This window comes from Gloeophyllum trabeum (genome assembly GCF_000344685.1).
Source record: "Gloeophyllum trabeum ATCC 11539 unplaced genomic scaffold GLOTRscaffold_00016, whole genome shotgun sequence".
Taxonomy (NCBI): domain Eukaryota; kingdom Fungi; phylum Basidiomycota; class Agaricomycetes; order Gloeophyllales; family Gloeophyllaceae; genus Gloeophyllum; species Gloeophyllum trabeum.
In genome coordinates, this window is record NW_006920425.1 from 102,041 (window position 1) to 125,476 (window position 23,436).

General features: G+C 52.5%; 9 protein-coding genes across 9 annotated transcripts; 6 read left to right on the plus strand and 3 right to left on the minus strand.

Annotated features, from left to right (window-relative positions):
* The first annotated feature begins 1,948 nt into the window (after positions 1–1,948).
* GLOTRDRAFT_112460 (uncharacterized protein) lies at positions 1,949–2,480 on the plus strand. The gene has a single exon (XM_007872021.1). The coding sequence runs from the start codon at positions 1,964–1,966 to the stop codon at positions 2,465–2,467; it is 504 nt and encodes a 167-aa protein (XP_007870212.1). The 5' UTR covers positions 1,949–1,963; the 3' UTR covers positions 2,468–2,480.
* A 398-nt stretch (positions 2,481–2,878) lies between these two features.
* On the plus strand, positions 2,879–3,891 carry GLOTRDRAFT_108178 (uncharacterized protein; the record flags this gene model as incomplete). The annotated part of the gene is made up of 5 exons (XM_007872022.1): positions 2,879–2,903; positions 2,970–3,023; positions 3,093–3,159; positions 3,366–3,624; positions 3,664–3,891. 5 exons carry the CDS (start codon positions 2,879–2,881, stop codon positions 3,889–3,891), a joined length of 633 nt encoding a protein of 210 aa, XP_007870213.1.
* Positions 3,892–4,419: 528 nt separating this feature from the next.
* GLOTRDRAFT_96413 (uncharacterized protein) lies at positions 4,420–5,454 on the plus strand (the record flags this gene model as incomplete). Its single annotated transcript, XM_007872023.1, has 3 exons — positions 4,420–4,655; positions 4,717–5,065; positions 5,125–5,454. The coding sequence occupies 3 exons, from the start codon at positions 4,420–4,422 to the stop codon at positions 5,452–5,454; spliced, it is 915 nt and encodes a 304-aa protein (XP_007870214.1).
* Positions 5,455–5,524: 70 nt separating this feature from the next.
* On the minus strand, positions 5,525–6,330 carry GLOTRDRAFT_112461 (uncharacterized protein). The gene has a single exon (XM_007872024.1). The coding sequence runs from the start codon at positions 6,314–6,316 to the stop codon at positions 5,894–5,896; it is 423 nt and encodes a 140-aa protein (XP_007870215.1). The 5' UTR covers positions 6,317–6,330; the 3' UTR covers positions 5,525–5,893.
* Positions 6,331–8,755: 2,425 nt separating this feature from the next.
* On the minus strand, positions 8,756–9,780 carry GLOTRDRAFT_24298 (Pkinase-domain-containing protein; the record flags this gene model as incomplete). Its single annotated transcript, XM_007871955.1, has 4 exons — positions 8,756–8,841; positions 8,892–9,029; positions 9,080–9,571; positions 9,630–9,780. Coding segments are annotated over 4 exons (867 nt in total), but the record flags the coding sequence as incomplete, so codon positions are not given.
* Positions 9,781–11,280: 1,500 nt separating this feature from the next.
* GLOTRDRAFT_81351 (NADP-aldehyde dehydrogenase) lies at positions 11,281–13,243 on the plus strand (the record flags this gene model as incomplete). Its single annotated transcript, XM_007872025.1, has 10 exons — positions 11,281–11,352; positions 11,405–11,721; positions 11,772–12,165; positions 12,233–12,510; positions 12,567–12,641; positions 12,699–12,754; positions 12,818–12,877; positions 12,931–12,969; positions 13,021–13,093; positions 13,147–13,243. The coding sequence occupies exons 1-10, from the start codon at positions 11,320–11,322 to the stop codon at positions 13,241–13,243; spliced, it is 1,422 nt and encodes a 473-aa protein (XP_007870216.1). The 5' UTR covers positions 11,281–11,319.
* Positions 13,244–14,026: 783 nt separating this feature from the next.
* GLOTRDRAFT_133091 (uncharacterized protein) lies at positions 14,027–14,630 on the plus strand (the record flags this gene model as incomplete). The annotated part of the gene is made up of 2 exons (XM_007872026.1): positions 14,027–14,152; positions 14,214–14,630. The coding sequence occupies 2 exons, from the start codon at positions 14,027–14,029 to the stop codon at positions 14,628–14,630; spliced, it is 543 nt and encodes a 180-aa protein (XP_007870217.1).
* A 1,067-nt stretch (positions 14,631–15,697) lies between these two features.
* Positions 15,698–17,180, minus strand: GLOTRDRAFT_96416 (uncharacterized protein; the record flags this gene model as incomplete). Its single annotated transcript, XM_007872027.1, has 7 exons — positions 15,698–15,830; positions 15,886–16,058; positions 16,114–16,236; positions 16,302–16,430; positions 16,478–16,564; positions 16,620–16,733; positions 16,800–17,180. 7 exons carry the CDS (start codon positions 17,178–17,180, stop codon positions 15,698–15,700), a joined length of 1,140 nt encoding a protein of 379 aa, XP_007870218.1.
* A 606-nt stretch (positions 17,181–17,786) lies between these two features.
* Positions 17,787–21,695, plus strand: GLOTRDRAFT_49236 (uncharacterized protein; the record flags this gene model as incomplete). The annotated part of the gene is made up of 13 exons (XM_007871995.1): positions 17,787–18,033; positions 18,097–18,188; positions 18,250–18,483; positions 18,537–18,799; positions 18,854–18,969; positions 19,020–19,293; positions 19,347–19,563; positions 19,618–19,891; positions 19,954–20,309; positions 20,371–20,769; positions 20,820–21,032; positions 21,082–21,258; positions 21,312–21,695. The coding sequence occupies 13 exons, from the start codon at positions 17,787–17,789 to the stop codon at positions 21,693–21,695; spliced, it is 3,246 nt and encodes a 1,081-aa protein (XP_007870186.1).
* Between the last annotated feature and the right edge of the window lie 1,741 nt (positions 21,696–23,436).

Genomic DNA, 23,436 nt, shown 5'->3' on the forward strand with positions numbered 1-23,436 from the left:
AGGTCAGAATAAGCTGTATTTAAACGTCTTCGGAGGATGTACATGGCAAACATACCCTAATGGCTTCGCATGTCAAGAACAACAAAGACACCGAGCTGATGTTGTGACAGGTCCTGAGTTAGCGGAGTTGGCGAGCCGCACGACGTGAAGGCGGGAGGTCGGGGCGGGTGCTCGCCGCAGTGATATACGAAAACAATAGTGAGAACATCTTGGGGACCTGATCCGTACTTACAGTTCCGCATCAGGGCGGCCCCCTCACAATGAATACGTGAGCCATAACATGCCGCGCGCAAGGTAGCGAAATCAGATAGATGAGCTGTACTAGCGCAGAGACAGCAGGAAGTGGTCACACTCGGCTCCACCCAGGGTATGTGCAGCAGCGTCGAGCGTGTTATTACTAAGGGCATCGGGGGCGAGCAAGCGTCGCAGTGCATGGGAACAACGTATCGGTATATCAGGCGGCTCTCTAGGAGCATACGACACCGATCCGAGATCACGGCGTAGGCATCACATACGCATACCGTGCGCGAGGGACCATGCACAAGACCCGGAGACATGAAATAGAAAGACGAGCTGCGCGATGAGAACACGAGAACACTGATGTCCTGCCTACGCATGTCCGCTCAAGTTGTCGACCTTGATTCATAGGTGTTCGTGGCTTTATTCTGAGCCAAAGACCAGGAGTAATCACCCGCGCCAGCTTCCTTGTGTCCAGCTGGAATTCATCCGCGCCGGGTGCAGTCACGACCCGGAAAAGTCCCCATTTGAACGAAGGACGTCCGCAAGATTGACGTCTGTAGAAGAGACTGGGTGCAGTTGCTTACTACTCAGCGTTTTCTTCTTCGAAATCAGCGAGACGCCACCAGCGCTGCTATTCAGTCCACGGTCTCCCGATTATCCAAGTAGCTGGCGTCGTCTCAGAGGCACCCTTGAGATAAGTCCCCATGTACAGCGGTTTTAGACTGGAAAGCCGCTTCTTAAAGCCTTCCAAAAGCCTTCATCCTCACGGCTGCAGACTCCAGAGTTGGAACACGGTCTGTGACTGTGACCCACTGGTTAGCAGAGTCCACGTGACTAGAACGCGGACGCGTCACGGCAATGATTAGCCGAGCTGCGCCACTTGTTGACCAGCTACCTTTCTCAGCCTTTCTCCCTCACAATCTTGCGGACTACAGACATCTGCCCAACCTATTTCCTACCCTACGTTTATTATGGCTCCGCGCAAAAACACAGAAAACACCGAAAAGAAACCCGTCCGATCTTCGACGCGTCTCCGCGAGAAAGCGGCTTTGAAGGACAGCGCGCAGGTGAATGCGCAGCAAGCTCAGAAAGCGAAATCGAAAGTCCAAGCTGCCAGCTCGAAGGCCAAAGCTCCGGTTCCGCTGGTGAATGTGAGTCACTTACGTCCGAGTATCATTCGCCAATGACGCAGCAGCCTGATACACGTTCAGCCTCAGGCAGATGACGGGCCTCTGAGGGGCAGCACAGAGGTACCGGAAACAGATAAAACTATAGCGTGGGTCAGCCCTCTTTCCGACGCTCTTTGTGATGCAGGTAAGCATGCCAGAGTATCCGTCTTCACCTCATACCCATCCGCGCATATCTTGCAGGCTTTGCCCGCCGGATGCCCCTGCCGTCCTCTATTCTGTACCCCTCTGCTGTTGGAGATCTTTCGCATGTCTACCCTTTCCTTCTGACCGCTTGGGGAGCGTCCACTGTCAGTGGGTACCGGGAAGAACACCGCCTGGCGCCCTCTTTCCCTATGGACGCGGCCATATGCGCCGAGGCTAACACGATGCAGCCCAACCCTGGGTCGGTGCTGGGTATCACGCGTACAGGCTTTTCTGTCCGCTTTGGCAACTACCCGCCGCACCCGATGCTCACCTGGGGCGAGCGCGCGGCTTTCAAGCCCTCGCCGCTGAACGACAACAAGATCGAGCAGGAGACGAAGGTCTACAAGTATATGAATACCAAGGAGGAGCTGAAGGACGTCGTGCCGAAACTGCTGTTCTCTGGGTTTTCCAGCGCCGATCCTCCCTCGTCGGTCAGGAGCAAGAAGCAGGTCGTGTGCCGGATGCTGGTGACAACCTGCCATGGGCGTCCGCGGATGACTCGCTGGTCCGAAGAAGCGCAGGCGGCCGTCAAGGCTGCTTACGAGAAGCTCTGGGCGGCGGGGGTCCTGCACAAGGCCGTCGCGGACCGCAATATCTTGTTCAAGGACAACGTCGGAAGCGATGAGGACGTGGAGGTGAACAATGTCCGGCTGTGCGACTTCGAAGATGCACTGCTCAAGCATGACTTGAAGCCCGAGAAGTGGGCGAACGCCTTGGAGGAGGAGAGGAAGGCTCTCGAGAGCCTTTGTGAGAGGATGGGTAAGGCCCCACTGCCGGAGAAGAAGAAGAAACTCTTCTGGACGGCGGAGGACATACGGAATGCCAAAGCTGAAGGGCGCAACCCATTCGAGTGATCGTGGCCGCCGGATATCGTCGAAGTCTTTGCATGCTCTTCGTAGACTGAGCCTGATGTTCCTCTTATAATGTGTATACTAGTTGTATTGGGTCCCCCAATACTATGGCATACTAATATATATCTCATATCCTTTTTTATCTCCTTGTACTTCGAGAGGTCTGAACGACTTGAAACTACAGTGAGTCCTTCGAACGTTTCACTCACCTCTCCCTCCTTGTCGGCGTTCTCCTCCTCACTAGTCACTCTTGATTAGAAAATCAATATAACAGCCGCCGAGTAATGAGGAGACAGATGGTTATAGGAGCCTGTGTAAAGACCCCCAGCGTCACTCATCCCCAGGGACGAGTTATTTGCCTGCGCTTGTTTAACTACCAATCGACTTCTCGTGAAACACTCTGCCTCTATCGCAATGGATCCTCAGACTCGCAACAAAAGTCAGTTGCTTATCCCCCCGTCGTATGCCTCTTCGTTATGCGTTGCTGAATCGTTTCTTCCTCTAGAAATTGTCGATCTCACCGAGCAAAAGCTGACCACCCTCGGTTTCTTGGGCCTCAGTGAGTTTCTCTCGTTGTTACACGCACACGTTCATCTCGCTCACTCATGATTGTCCGTCCGCTTCGTAGATGCCGTCCAAGGAGTCAAGAATCTGGTCGAGCAAGTCAGGGCAGACCCGGAGAATCTTGGCAGTAAGTCCTTCTCCCCCTTCATCCGCCTCCCTTCCCTCTTCGTCTACTGTTATTTCTTGGTGTGCGGTTGTCAGTTCCCGCGTGCTCACATTTCCGTTTTGCATTCTCACTTCCAGGTCGAGCTGTTGAGGCGCAAGTACGCCCCCCAAACTTCCGCTCAAGGAGCTCCCCAGGCCTCTCCTAGGTCTCCTAGGTCTCCGACCTTTCCAGGTTCCCCGTCCTGAGCGACTCCGATACCCACTTCACTCGGCTCAGTACCAGCTCGTCTGCCACGACGGTCGTCGCTCCCGACCTGATGTCTCAGTACGAGATCAACTTTTATTACCACGGCCTCTCGGAGGACCCTCCGAAGCTTATGTGGCGCTCTGACTTCGACATAACCCCCTTCCGCATGCCCAAAGTCGGAGAACGCTTCTTCAAGCCCTACCCCAAGCCTGCCTTCGGTATATTCAACACGCGTCTCAACGACGTCTGGGACTACCGTCTCGCTCCTAGGATCCGTGCATAGCTCAAGACTCATGGTATCAAGTACTCGGCACTGAAGGCTGCCCGCTTCTTGACCGTCAACGAGGACGATGGGACAGAGACGTGGGGTCCCTTCACCGTTTGGATAGCCGTCCATCCCAACACCACCAAGGCTGCAGCTGTTCGCGACATCACTCCCGATATACTCCAGGTCCTCAACGATGCCCAGGTCTACGGTGCTGTCGTGGAGTGGTACGAGGGGACTGTCTAGAGGCTGGCTGCCCCCCCCCCCCTCTGACGGCCGTTGCGGATAATTCCGACCCCACCTTCGGCCTCAGCCATCCGTTCAACGCTGGCCTCGGGATCCCCAGAGCGTCCGACGATGCGCAGGGCACCGTCGCTCTTCTGTTCCGCGAGGTCAAGACCAAGAACGACAAGCCCAGCGACAGGACCCCCGCCCCCACCAACAAGCACGTCGCCACTCTCGACTCCACCACCCCCTATGACTTCGACGCTGCCAACCCTCTCAGCATCCTCATCTATATAATATAGAATATTTAAATGAGCTGTACCAAGGACTACACATGAACAGTCTCTGTTATGTAATTGAAGCTCCACTTGATAAGACATGTACATGTGTAAACCAAGGCCGTAAACTGACCTTAAACTGTGAGTAAACCGAAATCTAAACCGACGCTAAATTAAAACCGCCCTCAAACCGCCCATCGTGACTTCCCCTAATGCCTCATACTTGATCTTTTCCTGTCTAGTACACTACTACCGGCCGCATATCATAGCAATGCTCCAACTCCCCATAGAAATACACAACGAGATAGTCTTCCACTTCGTCTGGGACCGTCCAATCCGACGCCCACGGCCGAAGCCAAGGTGGCGCGACATCGAGCCCCTATCCCTAGTGTGTCGTGCATTCCGGCGCATGGTACTCGAGGCGTGGTTCCACACTCTCTGCATATGCAGGAGACAAGACTTGTCGATTGTCTCGCAATACTGGCCCGAGCTTCCCCAGTGGGTGAGGTGAGCTGCAGCACCTTATCTAACAATAATATTGCACGTTGTAAACTCGACTGTGCGTCAGAGTATTCGTCTGCCTACACAATCTGCTGGTGGACTACGACGACGAATGGGACCTCGCGCGGTTCGTAAACCTTCGGGAAGTCGTCGTGCAGATGCTCCCGTTCTGGGACGTTATACCCTTCCCGTGTTTGGCCAACGTGCCGCCATCCGTGACCAAGCTTGACATGACGGGCATGGGCGAAATCGGACCGACAGACCTGGAGGCTATCGTCAAGCCGTTCCCTAACCTCCGCGTCCTACGACTGCAGCCCTACAGCACTTGGTGCGGGCTCTGCAACACGTTCACGTCCTCGAGCTTTTCCTGCCCTGTGCCGTCCTCCCTCACTTATGAGGGTGGAGTCGGCTTACCGGTGAGTGCATGGCACTTACATACATCTTGTACTCCCCCCAATGTATCGATCTTATTCAGGCGCATTTCGCGCAATTCCTGCAGCCGCTGGAGGATCTTGAGACGCTCTACATAACGGCCAAGTATGACTTACTTTCAGACGAGGAAGCAAATCCGCTTCTCGAGATAGGTGAGGAGAACAAAACCATGTGGAGCGGTGAATGCCGTGATTGCATGCAGAGATTGTACCCAGACGATTCCTTCCGAGAGGACTGGGTTGCCAAGAAGAAAACGCCTGCCATACACCTGCCGGCATTGAAGAGGGTAGAATGGATATTCTTGTCGGGAGACGCTTTTGCCAACGAGACCGGTGACAAGTCCCATTTCCGGCCCAATCCCCTACACCTATAGCCGTTCCTGACTGTCGGTGCCGATCTCTTCGACACAAATAATCTTTAGATATGACATCGTGAAGCAAGGTCAGACAGCGAGCGATGAAGTGAGCTGCATTGAGCATATGCACCAAGACGTAGATATGCGGTTTCTCTGACCTAGCGAGACAAGTCCAGTCCTCCAATTACGAGGAGACAGGTATGAAGAGAATAAGGGGTGGGTATATGATTGCATAGCGTGCGAGAAGAGAGCATGAAGACAAGGAGACGGGAATGAATCGAGATACAGGACCAAAGCAACTGGTCTCTGAGTATAAACCATGAGGCAACCTGGAAACCATCATACAATGAATCCGAGGGCGAAGGACGTCTTTTCTAGCAAGAAATCAAACCAGTGTTCAGAGGAAAGCGTACAATGGAAAGCCGATTGAAGCGTTCGAGTGGCGTCTCGTACGCCCCTAATCTTGCTCCCCCTCATCCTCATCTTCTTCTTGAATGGCGGGCGCACGATACCCGGCACTCACCGATCTACCGGTGGGCAACTGCCTGCGGGAAGTTGCTCTAGGTTCTTCGAAGGTAGTTTCAGTCGGTAATGGGGATGACCTTCCAACTGGGGAATGACTAGACTTGCTCCTCCGACCTGTGCTGGCAGCGGATCTTGCGCTGCGTTTGGCGGTCCCATGGCTCGCGTTCGTGAACCGAGGCGGGGCTGAGAGTGTGAATGTCTCAGCCGCTTGGCTCTGCAAGGGTCCAGACGTGGAGGTAGGCATTTGTCCCAGTCCGCCCATAAAAGGCGACGTATCATCGTCCTCGTCCACCCAGTCATCCTCGTCTCCCATGTTTAGGCTCTGACGACCGGAGAACACATCTCGTATACTCATTGGGCCGTCCCCGGCGGGAGATATAGCCAAGACCTCGATTGGCAGATGCGCCGATCGAGTCTGCCAACCCGGCGGTTCGAGGCCCCATGACTTCTTCCAGCTTGACCTCCCCACGGAGTTGCCTGGGTTCCCGAAGGCACTTTGTCGTTTCTGCGCAATGAAAGTGGAGTTTCCGTAGCCTTTGCGCGGTGTATCATCGAGGGAACGTCTGCCTTTAAATGGCGAAGCGGTCCTTTCGCCTTCGGACTGCTCGTAAAACGAATTTCGACGGGATGAGTTCCGGGAATGTACTGAGGATGCATTCGAGTTCGACCGGCCATGGGTTGGTCTGCCGGAGGTACCTTGACCGGAGTGTGAGTGCCGAACAACTCGAGTGGAAGAACCTGAGCCGCCTCTTCTATGGTACTTCGGGAGAGGTGACGCCGTTCGACTGACATTGTGCAGCGAACCGCCAGAGCTGGCGGAGGGCGACTTTCGGTGTCGACGCATAGTGATGCTTTGCACCGAAGATGGTCTAGAAGGGTATTCTCCGCGCTCTGAATTGGGAGTATGGCTCCCGAAGGATCGACGACTTGCATCACTTCTCTGACGCGAGATGGCTGTGGTATGATCAAACAAATCTCGGGACGACTCTACGACCATTTGCATCGACGTCGTGGACGACCTTCGTGAGTTGACGCTGCTTGATCGCCGGGAAGATGCTGAATGTCGTTTAGAATGATACCCTGTCTTCCGGGAGGTACGAGCTCCTCCACCGCTGGTTCTCCGCTTGACGGCTCTACCAGCGGTCGGGCTAGCACCGGAAGTCGAATTGGAGCTTGGGACATTATGAGCATACGCCATACCGCGGGCAGTACCTGAGCCGGTAGTGCCTGATTTCCGCTTGCCTTTACGATCTTCCTGGAACCACATTCTGAATGCACTGAGCAGACTGGCTCGATTTCGATGGCCCATCTTCCCCCCGTGACTCCCCAAGTCCGGTAAAGAGGTGAGGGTGTCCCCGGGAGATGCGGTCGGCGTAGGTGAATGCGCTGGACTTTCAGTCACTACCCAGGGAGAGCCCACTTGAGACCGAGACGCCTTCGGCTCAGGATCTGCGGAAGGCGTCGCAGGGAGCGGCGCATCCTTGTCCTTGACACCTTTCAGAGGGGGTGACTTGGTCATAAGCCTGCTAGAAGAGCTACCATGTGAACTCCTGGATTCCTCGGTACTGGTGACTTTCTTCTCAAGCTCTCGAGCAGCTTTCTCCCTCTCCTTCTCCTCGCGGACCGCCTCACTGGATTTTTTCCTTACAAGTCCAGCCGCCTCGAGAGCAGTGGTAGCGCGCTGCATGATGCTCACACTACCTGATCGCCCCTTCCTACCTCTGGAGCTGGAACTCCCGGGCGTGGAAGGCTGAGACTTGACCCCCGCCTCGTTCACAGACGGACTTGGAGATAGGAGTGAGCGCATCGGAGATGTGGTCCGCGGCGGCGTCTGAGGTCGAGCAGTTGTTGCAACGGTTGGCGTCGGGGGAACAAAAGCGAGTTCCGGGGCAGAATGCACCGAGTGAAGGGGAGGATCAGCAGGGCTTGCCTCTTGCATGGGAGATCCGCGCCGAGAAGGGCCTTCCGGCTTCTTCTCGTGTCTCTTCGCTTTCGCTTGTTCTACCAGATCCGACGCAGATGTGTCAACATGGGTCAACAAGACTTTGTCGGCGTGTCCCTGCTCAATTGCCTTCTTCTCTGCTTTCCTCCGCAGCATCCACCAAAGGGCTCCAGTAGAGTCGCACGCGTCCGAAAGGACTGAGTGCACGATCTGCCCGGTGTCGAAGCCCAGGACGCTGAGTCCGTTCAGTAGCTCGCGCTCAAGTGGCGTGGTAAAGATGATGGGAGCTGGGGTATTCAACAAGGAAGCGAAGTCCTGAGGTGCCGCTGAGGCCAGTGGCCGCTCCATACGGGTGCGATCGGAATCCTCCTCCTCATGGTCAGACAACGCCGACGAAACAGAGCGCCGCTTGGTCCTAGCAGGAGTCTTCGGTGGATGAGTAGGCGGCGATTTGGACGCGCTGGAGCCCGTCCGCGGCAAAGAGGGTCGAGAGAGGTCGTCGTCGCCCTCCTCCTCCTCGTGAACCGTATCCGGCTTCTTCCCGCCCTCAGCAGCCTCCAGCGCCGCATGGATAGCAGTGATGTCTGTAATAGTATTTTCGCTGGGATTGCGACGGATGAGGAACTCATCGGTTCCTTGGGCGACCGAACGATCGCCAAAGGTATCGTCAGGAGTGGTAGGGCCTGTCGGGAGCTCAGACGATGCAGACATGAAAGTTGCTTCAGAGGTGGCTGAGGATACGGAGTTTTCAGGGGATGGTTGTGTAGGGGGAGAAGATATTTGAAGTGTGTCCGTCTTGGTTGTAGATTTAGCGGGGACAGATGTATCGCTTGTCTCAGATGAAGATACTTTAAACCAGGGATGGGATAAGATCTGCGAGATGGACGATCTCTGGGATGGGTCTTTGACGAGGATTTTCTTTATTAGATCCCTCGCGTCTATAGCAAGCTCGGTCAGAACAGCTCGGAGGGCATACGCAAACCCGTACCGTCTGACAGCCACTCTGGATCTTCGAACTCCCCCTTGATAATCATCTCACGCATTACGTTCTCGTCATCGTCATCAAAGGGCAAGGTACCGGTCAAGAGGGTATATAGGATGACTCCGAGAGACCATATGTCGACCTCTGCGGCAAGCTTATATGACGGTTCCTCGTGCACTAAATGTGACACTCACCTGGCCCAAGATACTTTCGACCTTGGAGCATCTCTGGCGAAGCATATCCAGTTGTGCCGCAAAATGTTTCCAGCAGGCCTCCCCGCTCAAACTCCCGAGTGAACCCAAAGTCTCCCAGCTTCACACGGCACCTCTCATCTAGAAGAACGTTCTCCAGCTTGAGGTCGCGATGCACTATCCCCTTCTCGTGGACGTAGGCAACCGCTAGGCAGAGTTGACCGAATATGATCCTAGTCTCCTCTTCGTTTAGCCGGCCTTTCTCCGCCAGATAGTCAAACAGTTCGCCACCAGAACAGAGCTCCGTGACTAGCCAGATCGACGACTCGGTCGCGATTACTTCGTAGAGTTGGGTTACATGAGGATGGTGCAGACGGCGGTGATGGTGTATTTCGCGGGTCAGGGAGGCCGACATAGCTTTCGGAATTTGCTTTATCGCCACTTTCGTAGACGTCAAACGGTGCGTCCCCAGTCGTACCTTCCCGTACGCCCCTGCTCGCTCGGAACCGTGAGTTCTACCCAATACCACAGCAGCCGACGCGTCAACGCTCACCTTCCCCGATCACCTTGCCCAATGTATAGTTCCCGACGACCCTGATCTTAGTCGACGATAACTCCTTCCCTAATTCGTTGTACGCCGACGCAAGTTGAGCTTTCTGGTTCTGGGAGACCGAGACGGAGTGTTTGTGGCCGTGCGTAGACATGTTGGCATATACAGATAAACGAAAGGCGCAGGCATATAAGCCTATAAAGTAGTGGTACTGAATACAAGTGAAACGGGCTAGAGCAAAGGGTCTCGTAGAGTTCTAGAGGGGCGGCGAGGACGCCAGGGTGAAGTCCGAGGTCAAGAACGCGGAACGCCCATGCGCCTCCTGTTCTCAGCCACCGACCACGGTTTCCTCTTGCCATCCGTCGTTGTATATCTCTGTCTCTGGAGCGCGTCTTGTAAACTGGCTTTTCTGGCATAAGATCTTGCATCAAGGTCTCTGGCGTAGACGTTTGGACGGCTGGCGCTACCGATGACGCCGACGGTTACCCGGAGTATTGTCCATACTCTTGAGAGACATACAGCAACAGCTACGAAACCGCGTCTTATTTGATTGCTTCCCACTGGCTTTACGCTCGCTGCTCGCAGCGGGACAGACGTTCCCACCTACTATTGAGGAAGCCGAGCAACCGTTGTAAACATGCCCTCAAATGCGATGATGCTCCTGATCGACCGAACGTGCCCTTCGTCTATAGGGACGACTCAGTTTTGGGGTAGCGGAGGCGTTATCGTTTCTCAGTAGCCGCTCGGACGGTATGCGAGTTCAACTTGTGCACTGTGATGTCTTTCTCAGATCATCGTCCGGTCCCGCTGGCCTCCGACTACTATTTGCCGCTGCTGCTTAATGGCTTGCAACGGTGATGCAGGGTCGCGCTATCCGAGGCCGTCTCGTCGCAAGATCTCGCATGGGGCAGGCGGTTTTGATGCACACAGCTCCAGGCGCCGTGTGGTACTAATCTTCGCAAGCGGATGTCTTGCGGCGGCCCTGGTATCGCCCCGGCTTTTCTCTTGTCGTCCGCCGTGTCGCCTGCATACCTCTTCGTTATATATGTGGAAGATGCTGTGCGTACTGCTTCATCTCGTGTTACATAGTAGCGCAGACATGATAGTGTCCAGGCCAGAGTTCCTGCCTGATCCAAGTAAATTTGACATCGTCTGTCGATTAGCCGACTCAACCCGGCGGCGCCAGCGACCCTAACCTCAGAAGTTGCAATTGTTCGTTGCTCGACATCGTCAAAGGGTCCCCGTATCGGCTAAGTTGGCAAGGCACCATCCTTCCATCTCTGCACTGCCGTACGGGGCCCCTCCCTTGTATGTGTATATCTACGAATTCTATCATAGCCACTGGCAGTCTATCATCTATCACCCGTATGTAGAATGTTGCAGGGCTAGTCACTTGCATCCGATGGTCGGTTGCTCCGTCAACTTTGGTTGACGGGCCGCACGTGAAGCTTTGCGGGCTGCTTACACGCTCAGTTCGGTCAACCGACTACCATCAGGACCTAAGAAGACCGCCTTCTAACCGGATGGGCCGAGACATCTTACGAGAGAAGGAGAGCAGGTGTACGTACTAATGGGGAGACTGCGGGTAATGAATCTAACGCCTCGGACGAATAAAAGGTGAGAGATCTGTCTACTCTATAGAGAAGCACCTGACCCTCATCTCCCTCTTGCAGAACCAGTCTACTCGGGCATCATGAGCTATACGCCTATCAGTGAGATTGAACTCGTAAGACCCTTTGAACCCGTCATTGCAGTTTCACCGACGTTCTTTTGCTCAGATATACAGACGTGTATCGGACACGTTTAATTCCGGAGTCACCCTTCCTCTGGCCTACCGGCGAAGGCAGCTTCTTCAAGTAGCCAGGATGATTCAGGAAAACGAAAAGGCCCTCGAGGGCGCGATCTACGCTGACCTGGGGAAGCCCAAGTTTGAGGCCATGCTGTCTGAGCTAGGCCCCGTGGCATCCGCCGCTCGGCAGGCGGCGGATAAGCTCGAAGAATGGACTAGGCCGCAGAAGCCAGAAGTAGAAGAATGGCGGAATACTTGGGATACCACGATTTACACGGTGCCCAAGGGAGTTGGCCTCATTATCTCGTGAGAGCTTTGCGCGTCTGCTTTTGTTCGCTGATCCTCAGATGATATAGTCCTTGGAACTACCCGTACATCATCTGCTTATGCCCATTAGTGGGTGCCATAGCTGCGGGATGCTCAGCTATTATCAAGCCATCAGAACTTGCGCCGGCCACATCTCAAATCCTTGCTCATCTCATCCCGAAATATCTGGACCCGAATGCCTATGCAGTGGTTCTCGGGGCTGTCCCCGAGACTTCTACTCTTCTCAATTTCAAATGGGACCATATCATGTACACCGGAGGGATCCGCGTGGGACGGATCGTGGCGGCTGCAGCTGCAAAGAACGTAACCTCATTGACTCTGGAGCTGGGCGGTAAATCTCCGGTGTTCGTTGATGGCGATAACACGGACATAGATATCGCCGCAAAGCGGATACTTTATGGGAGGCAACAAAATTCAGGCCAGGTTCGTTTGCTTCCGCAGACTTTCTACTTGATTCAGAGAGACGAGATTGACATCATGGTTTGCTCAGCTCTGCGTCTCGCCCGACTACGTCCTCGTTCCCCGTCATAAGAAGGCTGCCCTCATCGCTGGGTTCGAGAAGGCGTACAAGGCTTTCTATCCCGATGGTCCCCTCGCGCCATCATCGCACATAGGCAAAATCGTCAACCCAGCTCACCACGCTCGCCTGGTCTCGCTCTTGGAGCGCACGAAAGGCAAGATTGTCCTTGGTGGGCAGACTGAAGGTGACAAGAGGCTCGCGCCGACGGTCGTAGACGATGTCAAGGAAGACGACGTCCTGATGGAAGAGTGAGCGGTTCATTGCGTGCATCGGAGTGCCCGCATACCAGCTGATGGTCTTCCAGTGAGATTTTCGGAGCAATTGTGCCCGTGATTGCTGTGGATGATGTCGAGCATGCCTTGCGCATCATCAGGGGACGGTGAGCATATATGCAGCTACGTGCATCAGAGAGCTAAGATCGTTCTATGGTACGAAGACCATACCCCTTAGTTTCCTATTGCTTCACTGAGAGCGAAGAGACAAAGCAAAAATGTAAGTGAAACGCCGAGTATCGCGTTATTATGTTGCGGCGAGTGGTGACGTTATATTACACAGTCCTCTCAAGGACCAACAGTGGCACTATGGTATTCAACGACACGTTCATGCAGCTCGCTGGTGCGTGATCCGGTCCACTGAATTTGCCTGAATACCAATAAAACTGTTTCCAGTACACGAAATACCGTTCGGAGGCCATGGCGAATCTGGCTGTAAGTGCAATATTGCACTAGACGATCAAGGCACTCACGATTGGTATTTAGATGGCTCTTGGAACGGTAAATTTAGCTTCGACACATGGGTGCATAAGCGCGGGTCTATCAATGTGCCCATCGCGTGAGTTAAACTTCCACTGCCACATTAGAGGATGCTGACGTGTTTCTTGACAGCGCCGATCCTCATCTGGCGTTCCGATACCCGCCATACTCGGAAGATGCGTACAATTTCTTGGCGGCAGCAGTGAGGCAACCAATTCCAGACGCTTGATTCTGGTGACGTGTATAGTTCGTATACTTTGTTTCTGTATGATGATGTACTGTAGGCTCGCTTTGTGGGCGTTATAGAATATGATCGACCTGAGACAGGCTCCAGATCACGAAGCATGTCGCGCTTGAAGCTTGCGCGACGAGCTGCAGTGAAGCGACTGCGACGGTATTTCCGCTTCCAGGCCTTCCTACATATGAAGAAGCGGCAAATCAGCCTAGGTGCTCAAATTTCAAATCGTGAAGCTCCTGTGGTACATACAGAGACCTGCCACGAAGCATGATGTCTTGTGCTCCGCCGCATTTCGTGGATCTCGGGAACAGAGAGGGATCTACGCAAGATCAAGCCCCTATGGCCACAATGGGCTTCTTCGGGTTTCGCCGGTGCAAGTTCACGATGGGTCGTCTGGCCAAGGGCGAGTGAGTCAGGCCTCAGGTACAAGAATGTCGCCTTTCTCATAATGGAGGGCCACAATCAATATGATTCGCGCGCTTACTGGTGAGTGTGTGGCTCTACCTTGTATTCGGCCACCCGGTTCACCCTTCGCGGGCGACGGGATTCGGGGCCGAATTTGTCTCTTCCTACTTCCGCACAGATTCTGTACGTGCTCGCTCGCGTTTCGACTATCATGGGGACGTGTCAACCCGACGGAGATGCCAAGCAAGGATCTGGATCAGGAACGCCACCGTTTTGGCGGATGGTGCGTGGCTTTGACCAGCAGCCTCAAGTGCAAATTGGATTGACCGCTCTGTGGCACACCTTGGAAATATAAATTGAGCCTGCGCAATGTCCATCGTCCCTTCAAGTTTTGACATCACTACGATGGCCTCCCTCATCGACCTCTTCCCGTACGACGTCATTTTGTCAGTATTCATGTTTATGAATCTCAAATCTCTGATTATCTGCAGAGAAGTGAGTGACCGCCTTGATCATCCCGTGCCTCATTCCCGTCTGATAAAGGCGCATTGCGTAGGTCTGCAGGGGCTTCAAAGATCTAATTGATGCAGATTTGCGACTTCAGTACCATATTGCGCTCGACGCAGCTGGCATGGAAAATGGCCCTCCAAGTTGGATGGATATCAAGGAGCGCAAGGACCGCCTGCAGAGCTATGTATCACGGTGGCAAGGCTTTGTGTGGCAACAGGGGACGTTGCTTCCTCCTCTACCAGGCCCTATTCTTCATTGGGTAATCGACTCTGGCGTAATAGGTCGCTTTTACGACGCTGGCAACGGTGTTTACGGGATGCACTTTTCTCGTCTACCTGCGCGTTCTAGGAATATCATTCAGAAGGGGTGGCAGATCGGAAACATCGGCCATAATGCGACAGCCTTCTGCCTGGATCCGTCGCAGGATCTTCTTGTTGTTGCGGAGGTGATTCCCGCCGGGTAGGTGTCTTAATTGTATCTCAACGATCAAATGGTAATTCACGCTGCCCGCCCAGAAATCCACAGGCAGCGCAGCAGAGCTTCTTATATATGCGAGGGTTAACGAACGGATGTGTCCACCCGTCCGCCTGTGCTGATATGTGGAAATTCGCCGCTCCGGCAGGGCCTGAAGTTGCGGATGGGTCCGTGTGGACCATCCGAGTTCTAGGACACCTGATTGGTATTTTGGTCAATGCAGACAAACCGGAGTTTATCGTATACGATTGGAAGAGCGACCGGATTGTGATGGTATTTGTATTTCCTCTTTGGCCTAGTTGATGTAGTTCTAACATCATACCATGACAGTGGGTGTGGTCATCGAGTTTCCATATAGACGGGTTCGTCTTTCTCAACGAAAGGTTCATCTTGCTCTCCATACCAAGCAGTCCAGGAAATCTGGATGTGTTCGACATGCATCATACGCCAACCGTGCGGACGTTGCTAGATGACGTGGAATCCTTCTGCACTTTTGAATACCCTGAATCTCGCATGCCGGTGGTGTGTTGCATCGACTCCACCTCTGGCTGCACTTCCGGCGGGACTCTGGATGTGCCCTTCTTTCCAGCTCCTTCCAGCATACACCGCCAAAGCAGACCCACTGTCATTTCACGTGGAGGCGTCATCGGCCACAGCCCCCAATTCCACATGTGGCAGAGATTCAGAGAAACTGGAAGCCACGGCAACCAGCCTCTCGTTCCACCTTGTCGCCAGTTCTACGTGTACTCCATGTGGCATCGAAATCTCTCAGGAAGCTGTAAATTAGGTGTACTAATGTGAATACCACAAACCAGACATGTGGGTGTCGAGCTCGCTGAAACATGCAGGTCACCTCGTAATCTGCCACCTCAGACATGCGGCGGTAACCTGGATAGCATATTGTAGTTACCACTGTGGCAGCAGAATAATAGACCAGATTTCAGTCTCGTCCCATTAAACAAATGCACGTTCATTCCGCGGTAATATCAGATCGTTACTGTACACTCAGGTGGGATACAAAGGACAATGGAGAAGACACAAATAGCCCGCATATCGCTACACCTCATTGCCGACAACCTCGTCGACCTCTTGCTGGAAGTCATTCTCTTCCTGGTCCCCTTCAGCCCCCTCCGACTCAGCGAAGATACCATATGTCTTCCGGTCATCCTTCAGGATCGACTTCAATGCTCTACAACATTGCTAAGATCAACTGTCCGGGCGGCTAAAGAAACAGGAAGACATACCGGCTTATTTTCTTCTTATCCCCTCCAGCCAGCTCCCGTATGAGCTCGAGTCGACCGTCCATAGCAAACCAGTAGTCTGCATTCCCCCCAGGCTCATCATCATCTTCACCTGCTTGTGGGCTCTCATGACCAGGCGCAGCTTCGTGCCCATACTTCTCGATGTATACCTCTCTCTAAGTGCACGAAGAAAGAGTTAGAACCATGTTTAAGAGGAAATCGGGTACTCACCATCACAGCAACACGGGTGCACAGCGCGGCAGTTACAGTATTCTTCGAAGTCGCTAGATTCTGAGCAAGCTTGTAGATATTTGTGCATTTGGTCTTGTCTTTGTTTTTGATACTGGCTGCGATCTGAACAAAACACACATGAAGTGAGCAACATGACATCTGTTCGTATCCCAAGGTGAGAGGCTTACCGCTTTCTTCCACTTCGACCGGAGCTGGGTCAAAGAGTACTGGATCTGACTCTGGACTTTGCTCCAGTCGGCCGGGTTCCGCTCGAGATCGCGCGGGAGTTCATGTTCTTGATATTTCTTCAAGAGACCCTTTTATCGGACTTCAGTACAGCCCTGAAGATCTTCAGTAAACTTACCTCTACATGGATCCGTGGAATGTCCCCTTTGTAGTGGGATATCTTAGCGGACAGTAGCGCCGCAAGCGCGTACTTGTCAATCGATTTCTGTTATGAAGTACCTTTCAGTGTCGCGCAGATGCAAACCAGACCTAACGCAAACCTTAAGGCTGTTCGATACAGCGTACAGCGGCTGTGCGGTCACAATCTTGTCGACTTGGTTGCGAAGGGCCTGTTGGCCGGCCCACAGGATGTAAAGTCGTTCAGAAAGACTGCGCTGATGGTAATGATGTATTGGCCACACTTATCGACACTAGATTCTGACAGAATATATCACACCCACCGCATTGAAGTCGTCACCTCGGTCTTGTTGCTCTTTCGTGAGCTTGAGCTTCTTAGAATACCGGTGCGCGAACTGTTGGAGGCGACCGGTGTCAGTCGTGCCACCTGTGGCACGGGGTTGAAGGATGCCCGGACTGAAAGAGATGGTGCCGGCCGGGTCATTGACAATGCTTGGGTCAATGTTCTCGTTGTTCCCTGTTATTGAGCCCTCCTCGTTACCCTCTGCGAAGTCCGACTCATCATCGGCAGCACGATCACTGGCATTGTCCGTGCGTGCCCGCTTTCGCCGCAACGGAGATGAGACGGGGCTGCTTTCAGGAGAATCGCCACCTGACATCACGAATCGGAGCCGTCCAATGTGGGCTTCAGAAGCCGAGGGCATGTCGAAGTAAAACTGAAGTTGAAATTTCGTGACTGTTGAGAGGCGGAGGAAAGAGATGTTGCCACATGCAAGAGCGCGCCGCGCGGCTTTACAACTGCACACGATTGTGGCTTGGAGCTATTGTCACACGCCACTGTCGTATTGACTTCGTGCATAACAGGACGGGCTCTGCCACAAGGTGTCGAAGTATTCTCTCTCTGAGTCAGGCTTGCCTCAACTCAGATATCAAAATGCCCACTCAGGCAGGACCTGTACCTTCATGTAAGTAATTGGGACACCTACTTGGCAGTGAACAATAACTTACTCCTTCCAGATTTTGAAGAGTGTCTTGAGACAAAGAAAGTCCGCTGTAAAAAATGTGCCCTTTGGGTTTCACAGAATCGTCAGTGGATGGAACGCAAAAATTGGCCCGGCCATATCACCACCCCGACTCACATTAAGAACGCAAAGAAGTATGATCAGCTTGAGGCTCAGCGAGACAAGATCCAGCAGCGGAATGCGCGCTACGAGGCTGAATTACAAGCTCTTGAAGCGGGGAAGCACCCTTCGGCCCGGGCACTGGGGTCAGCACACATCAGTTCTCGCGAGAAGCCGGTGGGACCTGAGATGAGCAATATTACTGCGTCCGAGGCACAGATGTGGGATGATGTCGAGATGGGTGCAGTGGACTTTGACTGTGGTGATGATCCCAAGGTGTCGGAGAGAGAGCGGTTAGACCGCGCCATCGCATCCCTATGGACCGCGACAAATGATTTCAGCCTTACGGATTCGGTCGAGGTGGACAGCGCAGCTCGGCAATGGGAAGAGTTTGATGCACAAGAAGATATACTAACAGACATATTGCAGAACATAAGTAAGGACCACATCTCATCAATATGATTGTGACTTACAGTTGCTATAGTGGGCGAGGTCGAAGAGCTCAGCGTCGATGACATACGTGAACGGCAATTCAGTGACTTCACTGGTAGCTCACCTGAGTCAGAATGGTTTCCGTATGGCTCTAAAACGGTGAGGAAGACCTTGTGAAGATATCAAACTTGAATAGCTAATTGATATTATTACCAATGAGATGTTCCTCTTGGACATGTTGGAAAACCTACCCCGTATGCGCGTCTCGGATACCTTAATGCGAGTCATCATTTGGGTTCTCAAGGAGACGGGTGCAAGGGATGTGCCATCGTTCGATGCTCTGCGCAAAATGCAGGAGGGGATGCGTGAGCGCTGTGGCGTCCCTACGCATCAGCATCGGACATCAAGAGGAAACATATTCTATTACAATGATGTCCGTACCTTGATCGCAAAGGTAAAATTTCTTCTCTCTTGTAGAAGGACCAATCTGACGTCCCGCTCCCACAGGACTGGTCAACGCTTGCCGTTCGGAAGCATATGCATCTATATCCGGTGATACCAAGTGGTCCGATTAGCGAAGTTTGGCATGCAGAGAAATTTCGGAAAGAGCTTGATCTTGATATCCTAAGTCCAATGTATGATGCCGGCCAGGATCATCACTACTACGTCAATGAGTTTGCTCGGATGAAGACTGGTCAATTCGTTGTGCCTATACGATGGCTAGAAAGGGAAGAGGATAGTCAAATCGTCGCTGACGCATATGCAGTGGCGTGCAATGAGAATGTATGTTCACCTTACTCTCCCGCTTCATGTTGCAACCTGAGAGAATATCAGGGAACCTACAAGATTGATGATAGCAGAACAATCATTATTGAAACCAAACACCTTGACGCAGACTTTTTGGATTTGATAGACCAAAATCTGGTCCCCATTTGTGATCGTACGTCATAGTCATGGGAATGCACACTCACACTGATTTTCCTTATCCAGAGGCCACGATAGATGCCGGACACAGGGCACGGATGCCTAATCCTCTCCGCAAAATTGCGGCAGGAGATCCGCTCTACACGAGTTTCGTCGACTATTGGTCTGACGATGTCTCTGGCAATAGAACAAAGTCATACAACAAGCATGTAAATGCCTGTGTTGTGCATCGCAATCTACCCCGGCGTCTGCTTCAGCAGGAGGTACATGTTCACTTCATCTCAACTTCACAAAATGCGAGTGCGCCAGAGCAATTTCGGGCATTTAAGGAAACCGTCGAGTATGTTTAGAGCAGAATGATGTGCTTGAGACTCCCTCATCAAGCTCTTACAGGGCAACTCACAAGGAACCAGTGCAAGTTCGAGATGCCATAACCGGTCAAGATTTGCGGTTTCGACTCTTCACAAACACAGGTCCTGGGGATAATCCACTACAAAGTGAAATGTGTGGTCACATCGGCGGGAAGGGGAATTATTACTGTAGAAAATGCTTTGCCGGTGGTACTCAAGAATTCAAGCAGACCAATGAAGGGTATGAAAGTCTTTTCCACGTATGTAACTGATGCTATCTCGACCTCAAATGAGTGACCATTAAGTTTGTACAGGTTGGTGTCCCGCGGACAGCTTTAGCCACCGTAGCAGAAGTAGAAAAGCAGCTGGAAGCAGCTTGTACAGGAATAGCCGAGCGTGTCAAGGAACTCCAGACATCAACAGGGGTCAAGGATGGCTACACCCAGCCATGGATCGAGAAAATCATTGATCGTGCTCGGGAAATGAGAAAGGATTCCCGACGCAGTCAAGAAAGCATTAGAGAGGAGCTAATGGACTGGGTACGAGCCCGCCGGCATGATATTATAAATCCAGTTCTCACAATGCAAGGTCGGTTGGCATTTCCCTTTGAGATTCCGAGTGGAGGCTAATTAATATTCTGAAATATCCAGCGTTTGATCCTGCAAAGGATACACCCATTGAGATCTTGCATACGATACTCCTCGGGATTGTGAAGTATGTCTGGCACGGAACGCACACCAGCTGGTCGGATGAACAGAAAAAGACATATGCTATTCGGCTACAGTCGACTGACGCGAAGGGACTGTCGATCCACGCAATACGCGCTGATTACTTGATGCAGTACGCCAACTCGCTGATCGGACGGCAGCTGAAGACAGTTGCACAAGTCAGTGTCTTCGCAGTCCATGATCTCGTCGATCCTACTTGCTTCTCGCTTTGGAAGGCTTGCGGTGAACTTATTGCGTTGCTTTGGTATCCCGAAATTCTCCATTTGGATGACTACCTTGTACGCAAATGTTTCTGTGCTGATCAGTGATAATCAGTCTGAATTGATGCTTTGCACACAGCACGATCTCGAAATTGCCGTCGCAAATGTATTAGATATTTTTGCAGAGATCGAGCCGTCAAAGATCATAACAAAGATCAAGTTGCACCTTTTATCTCATATCAAGGACGATGTCCGACGCCTTGGACCAATCCTGGGGGAAATGGATGAGATATTCGAGTGCTACAATGGAGTCTTCCGTAACTGTTCGGTATTCTCAAACCATTTAGCACCTAGCCGGGACATTGCCTTAGATCTGTCAGCCCAGGAGAGCTTCAAGCATCGAGTGATGGGGGGTTTCTGGCCGTCTGTAGCTGGAGACGGTCGGTGGGAGTGTGCCGGGCCAAAGGTGCTGGATTACCTACATAAACACCCTATCTTACAGAGACACCTCGGATGGTCCTCTGGTGAAGAACCTGCTGTCGGTATGTTGTTCCCCGCAAGAAATTTTATTCATCGGTGATAGCTCAGTCCTTAGGCTCCGTCAAACTTGCTTCCCACCTGAAGGGGACACGACAACGTCCGACTGCAAGATGGGCAGATACCACAGCATCTAAGGCTATCAATAGTGGATCTGTGACCACAAAACCGTCATCCCGTTGGACAATCGGCAAATCTGTTATATCAAAGTCTCAAGAAAGCTGTCTTTGCGGGGCTTGGGTCATTGCCGAATGCCCGATTTCCGTATGTGATCGAGCCCAGCTCCTTATTTTCTTGTCTGATGGCTATACAGGCCCCAGGAGAAAGGATGATTGGCCGCATTGCCGAGATTCTTGAGGAAGAAGGAAGTGGTCAGGTACTTGTCACAATCGAGCGGTTTGAAGTGGGTGAGACACGTGATATAACTTTCGGCATGCCGACTCTTTCACGACGATGCGGCGAGCCAACATTCATAAGTATATCTCCATCTGTATGTAAATCACTTATATCTCTTGGTTCCAGGACTAACCACTCGACTTGCAGACGGTCGAATTCTGTATTAACGTGCAGCACAACTGCCAGAGGGAGAGATGTGCTGCGACTGGACAGAGAGCCAAGAAACAGGAACGCCTGGAGACCAACATCATGGAGGCTGTCCTAGCACACAGCTCCGACGACCATTTTCTAATCAATACCCATTCCCTGCACAACCCTCAGCTACTCCGTCAGGTCCTTCCTCCTCACCTCACCCGACCAATGCCAAGATTTGATGAGCACAGGAACCGCAAGGAGAAGCATGCAGAGCTGGCGGCGAAGCTTCGGGCAGACACTGTTTCAAAGCGGAAGAAGGCGGAGGAGGCTAAGCTTCAGAAGCAGCGGGAGGAGGCCGTCGGAGGGCAAAGTTCGAAGAAACGGAAAAAGGTGTAGTTCTGGTGTACAGGACAGTGCCGGTGCTATTATTTTGTCATATACAGATAGCTCGAGTAGTATATGATATATATGGTACTCATATGGCTACAGTGTGGATAGTGGCCTTAGTGAAGCTGTATAGGGAACTCGCCTAAAGGTGGACCATGCACGTGGTGGCCACATAGTGACTGGCTATGACTACCGTGAACCGAACTTCTAGGGGCTGGATTGGATGCTCACGGAAAGAAGGTGAGCGCAGGTGGTGGCTACGTGGACTCGCTGTATAGAATCTATATACATAAAATAGCTATGTAACGGCTGAGAACAATTTTACCTCAAGGCGGCGTGGAGATATAAATCGCACGCGTCCCCGTCATCTCGTGTCTGGCTTATGATACTTTGGCGGTGTAGTGTACGTCGTCAGACTTGAATTTGACCATACCCGATTCGGCCAGCATCCGGACTTCTGGCGCGATCCTGTAGGCCCCATCACGCACTTCATACCAGCCTCGGTCATCCTTTCACGGCTGCAGCGGGGAAACCACTGGACATGGTCCGAATGGGGTCCACAGGAGACGCATTTGGAAGGCAACATGATAGTACCCGTGGGCACCGTGAAGAACGCCCAGAGGTTTGCCTTCCTTACTCATACCCTGATGGGACATCCCGTACTTGAAGTGTACGACTTCGGTGGATCGCGGAGGCCCGAGGTCGCGGCGACGGAAGCCCAAAATGTCTCGAGCATGCTTCAGAGATACAGTGTCGAGTGGCCGATGCCCGAAGGTCACCACCAGCGAACTGAAGTTCTCCCGTGCGGTCTGCAATACACGAGAAAGGCTGCGATCATGGCTGGATTCTCAGATTGGGGACAAATTGGTGCCGGAGTGGACGTTGTCACATGCGATGACGGTGTCGTGTTCGTGCGGGTGAGTTCTCTCGTAGTGATTTGGAACCCTGCTGAATTGTCTTTCAGGAGGACCCTGCCAGAGGGTTTGATTTCCGTGCCGTTACGCTATGAACGGGTCTTCTTCCAAACACTGTGCACTGTTGTCTGAGTCACCCGCTTCCATGCGACCTAAGGCTCCGAGTGTGATTGTTGTATAGAACATCTCCCTGGCATTTCATCCACATTGTAGATATTTCACATTGCATCAATAGAGTCTCCAAAGAGAGCCGCATACACTCGCTGCTCTGGGTATTCTGAAAAAAACCGTCAATGTACCGCCCTACAGTGTGCTCTAATAAATTGTGAATACTGACTTACACCAGGCCGCTGTGCAGCGACTGTACACTACTGGTACTGTAAGTATGGTCCGAGCCTCAGGCGAGGCGGATCTGACAGATCTGAATCATCTGATCATGAAGAACTTGTCAATCAATGCGTTCCTTCGGGATTTCCCGGCCGTGTTCACCTGTGGTTCGCCTGAGGTTCGAGCGACGATATTGCAACCATACAATATTATAATATTGTACGGGGACATCATTGCGATACTAAGCGTCGTCATCGAGTCAAATCTAAGGCTAGGTGCGTGTAACTTATTTTATGGCATTTCTGTGCAAAATTGTCGCAATTAGGGTTTGTGGCATCACCGTGCGCGTGTGCGGTCGAATCGTGGCTGCGACGGACGACCCACGATGAACCTCGTACAATATTAATCCCGCGGCAGAATACGTACGCTTACTTTTTTGCATGCTTTGCGACAATAAGAATACCTTCGGTTAACCAAGACATCATGCATCATGCACCAGGAGCATCGGC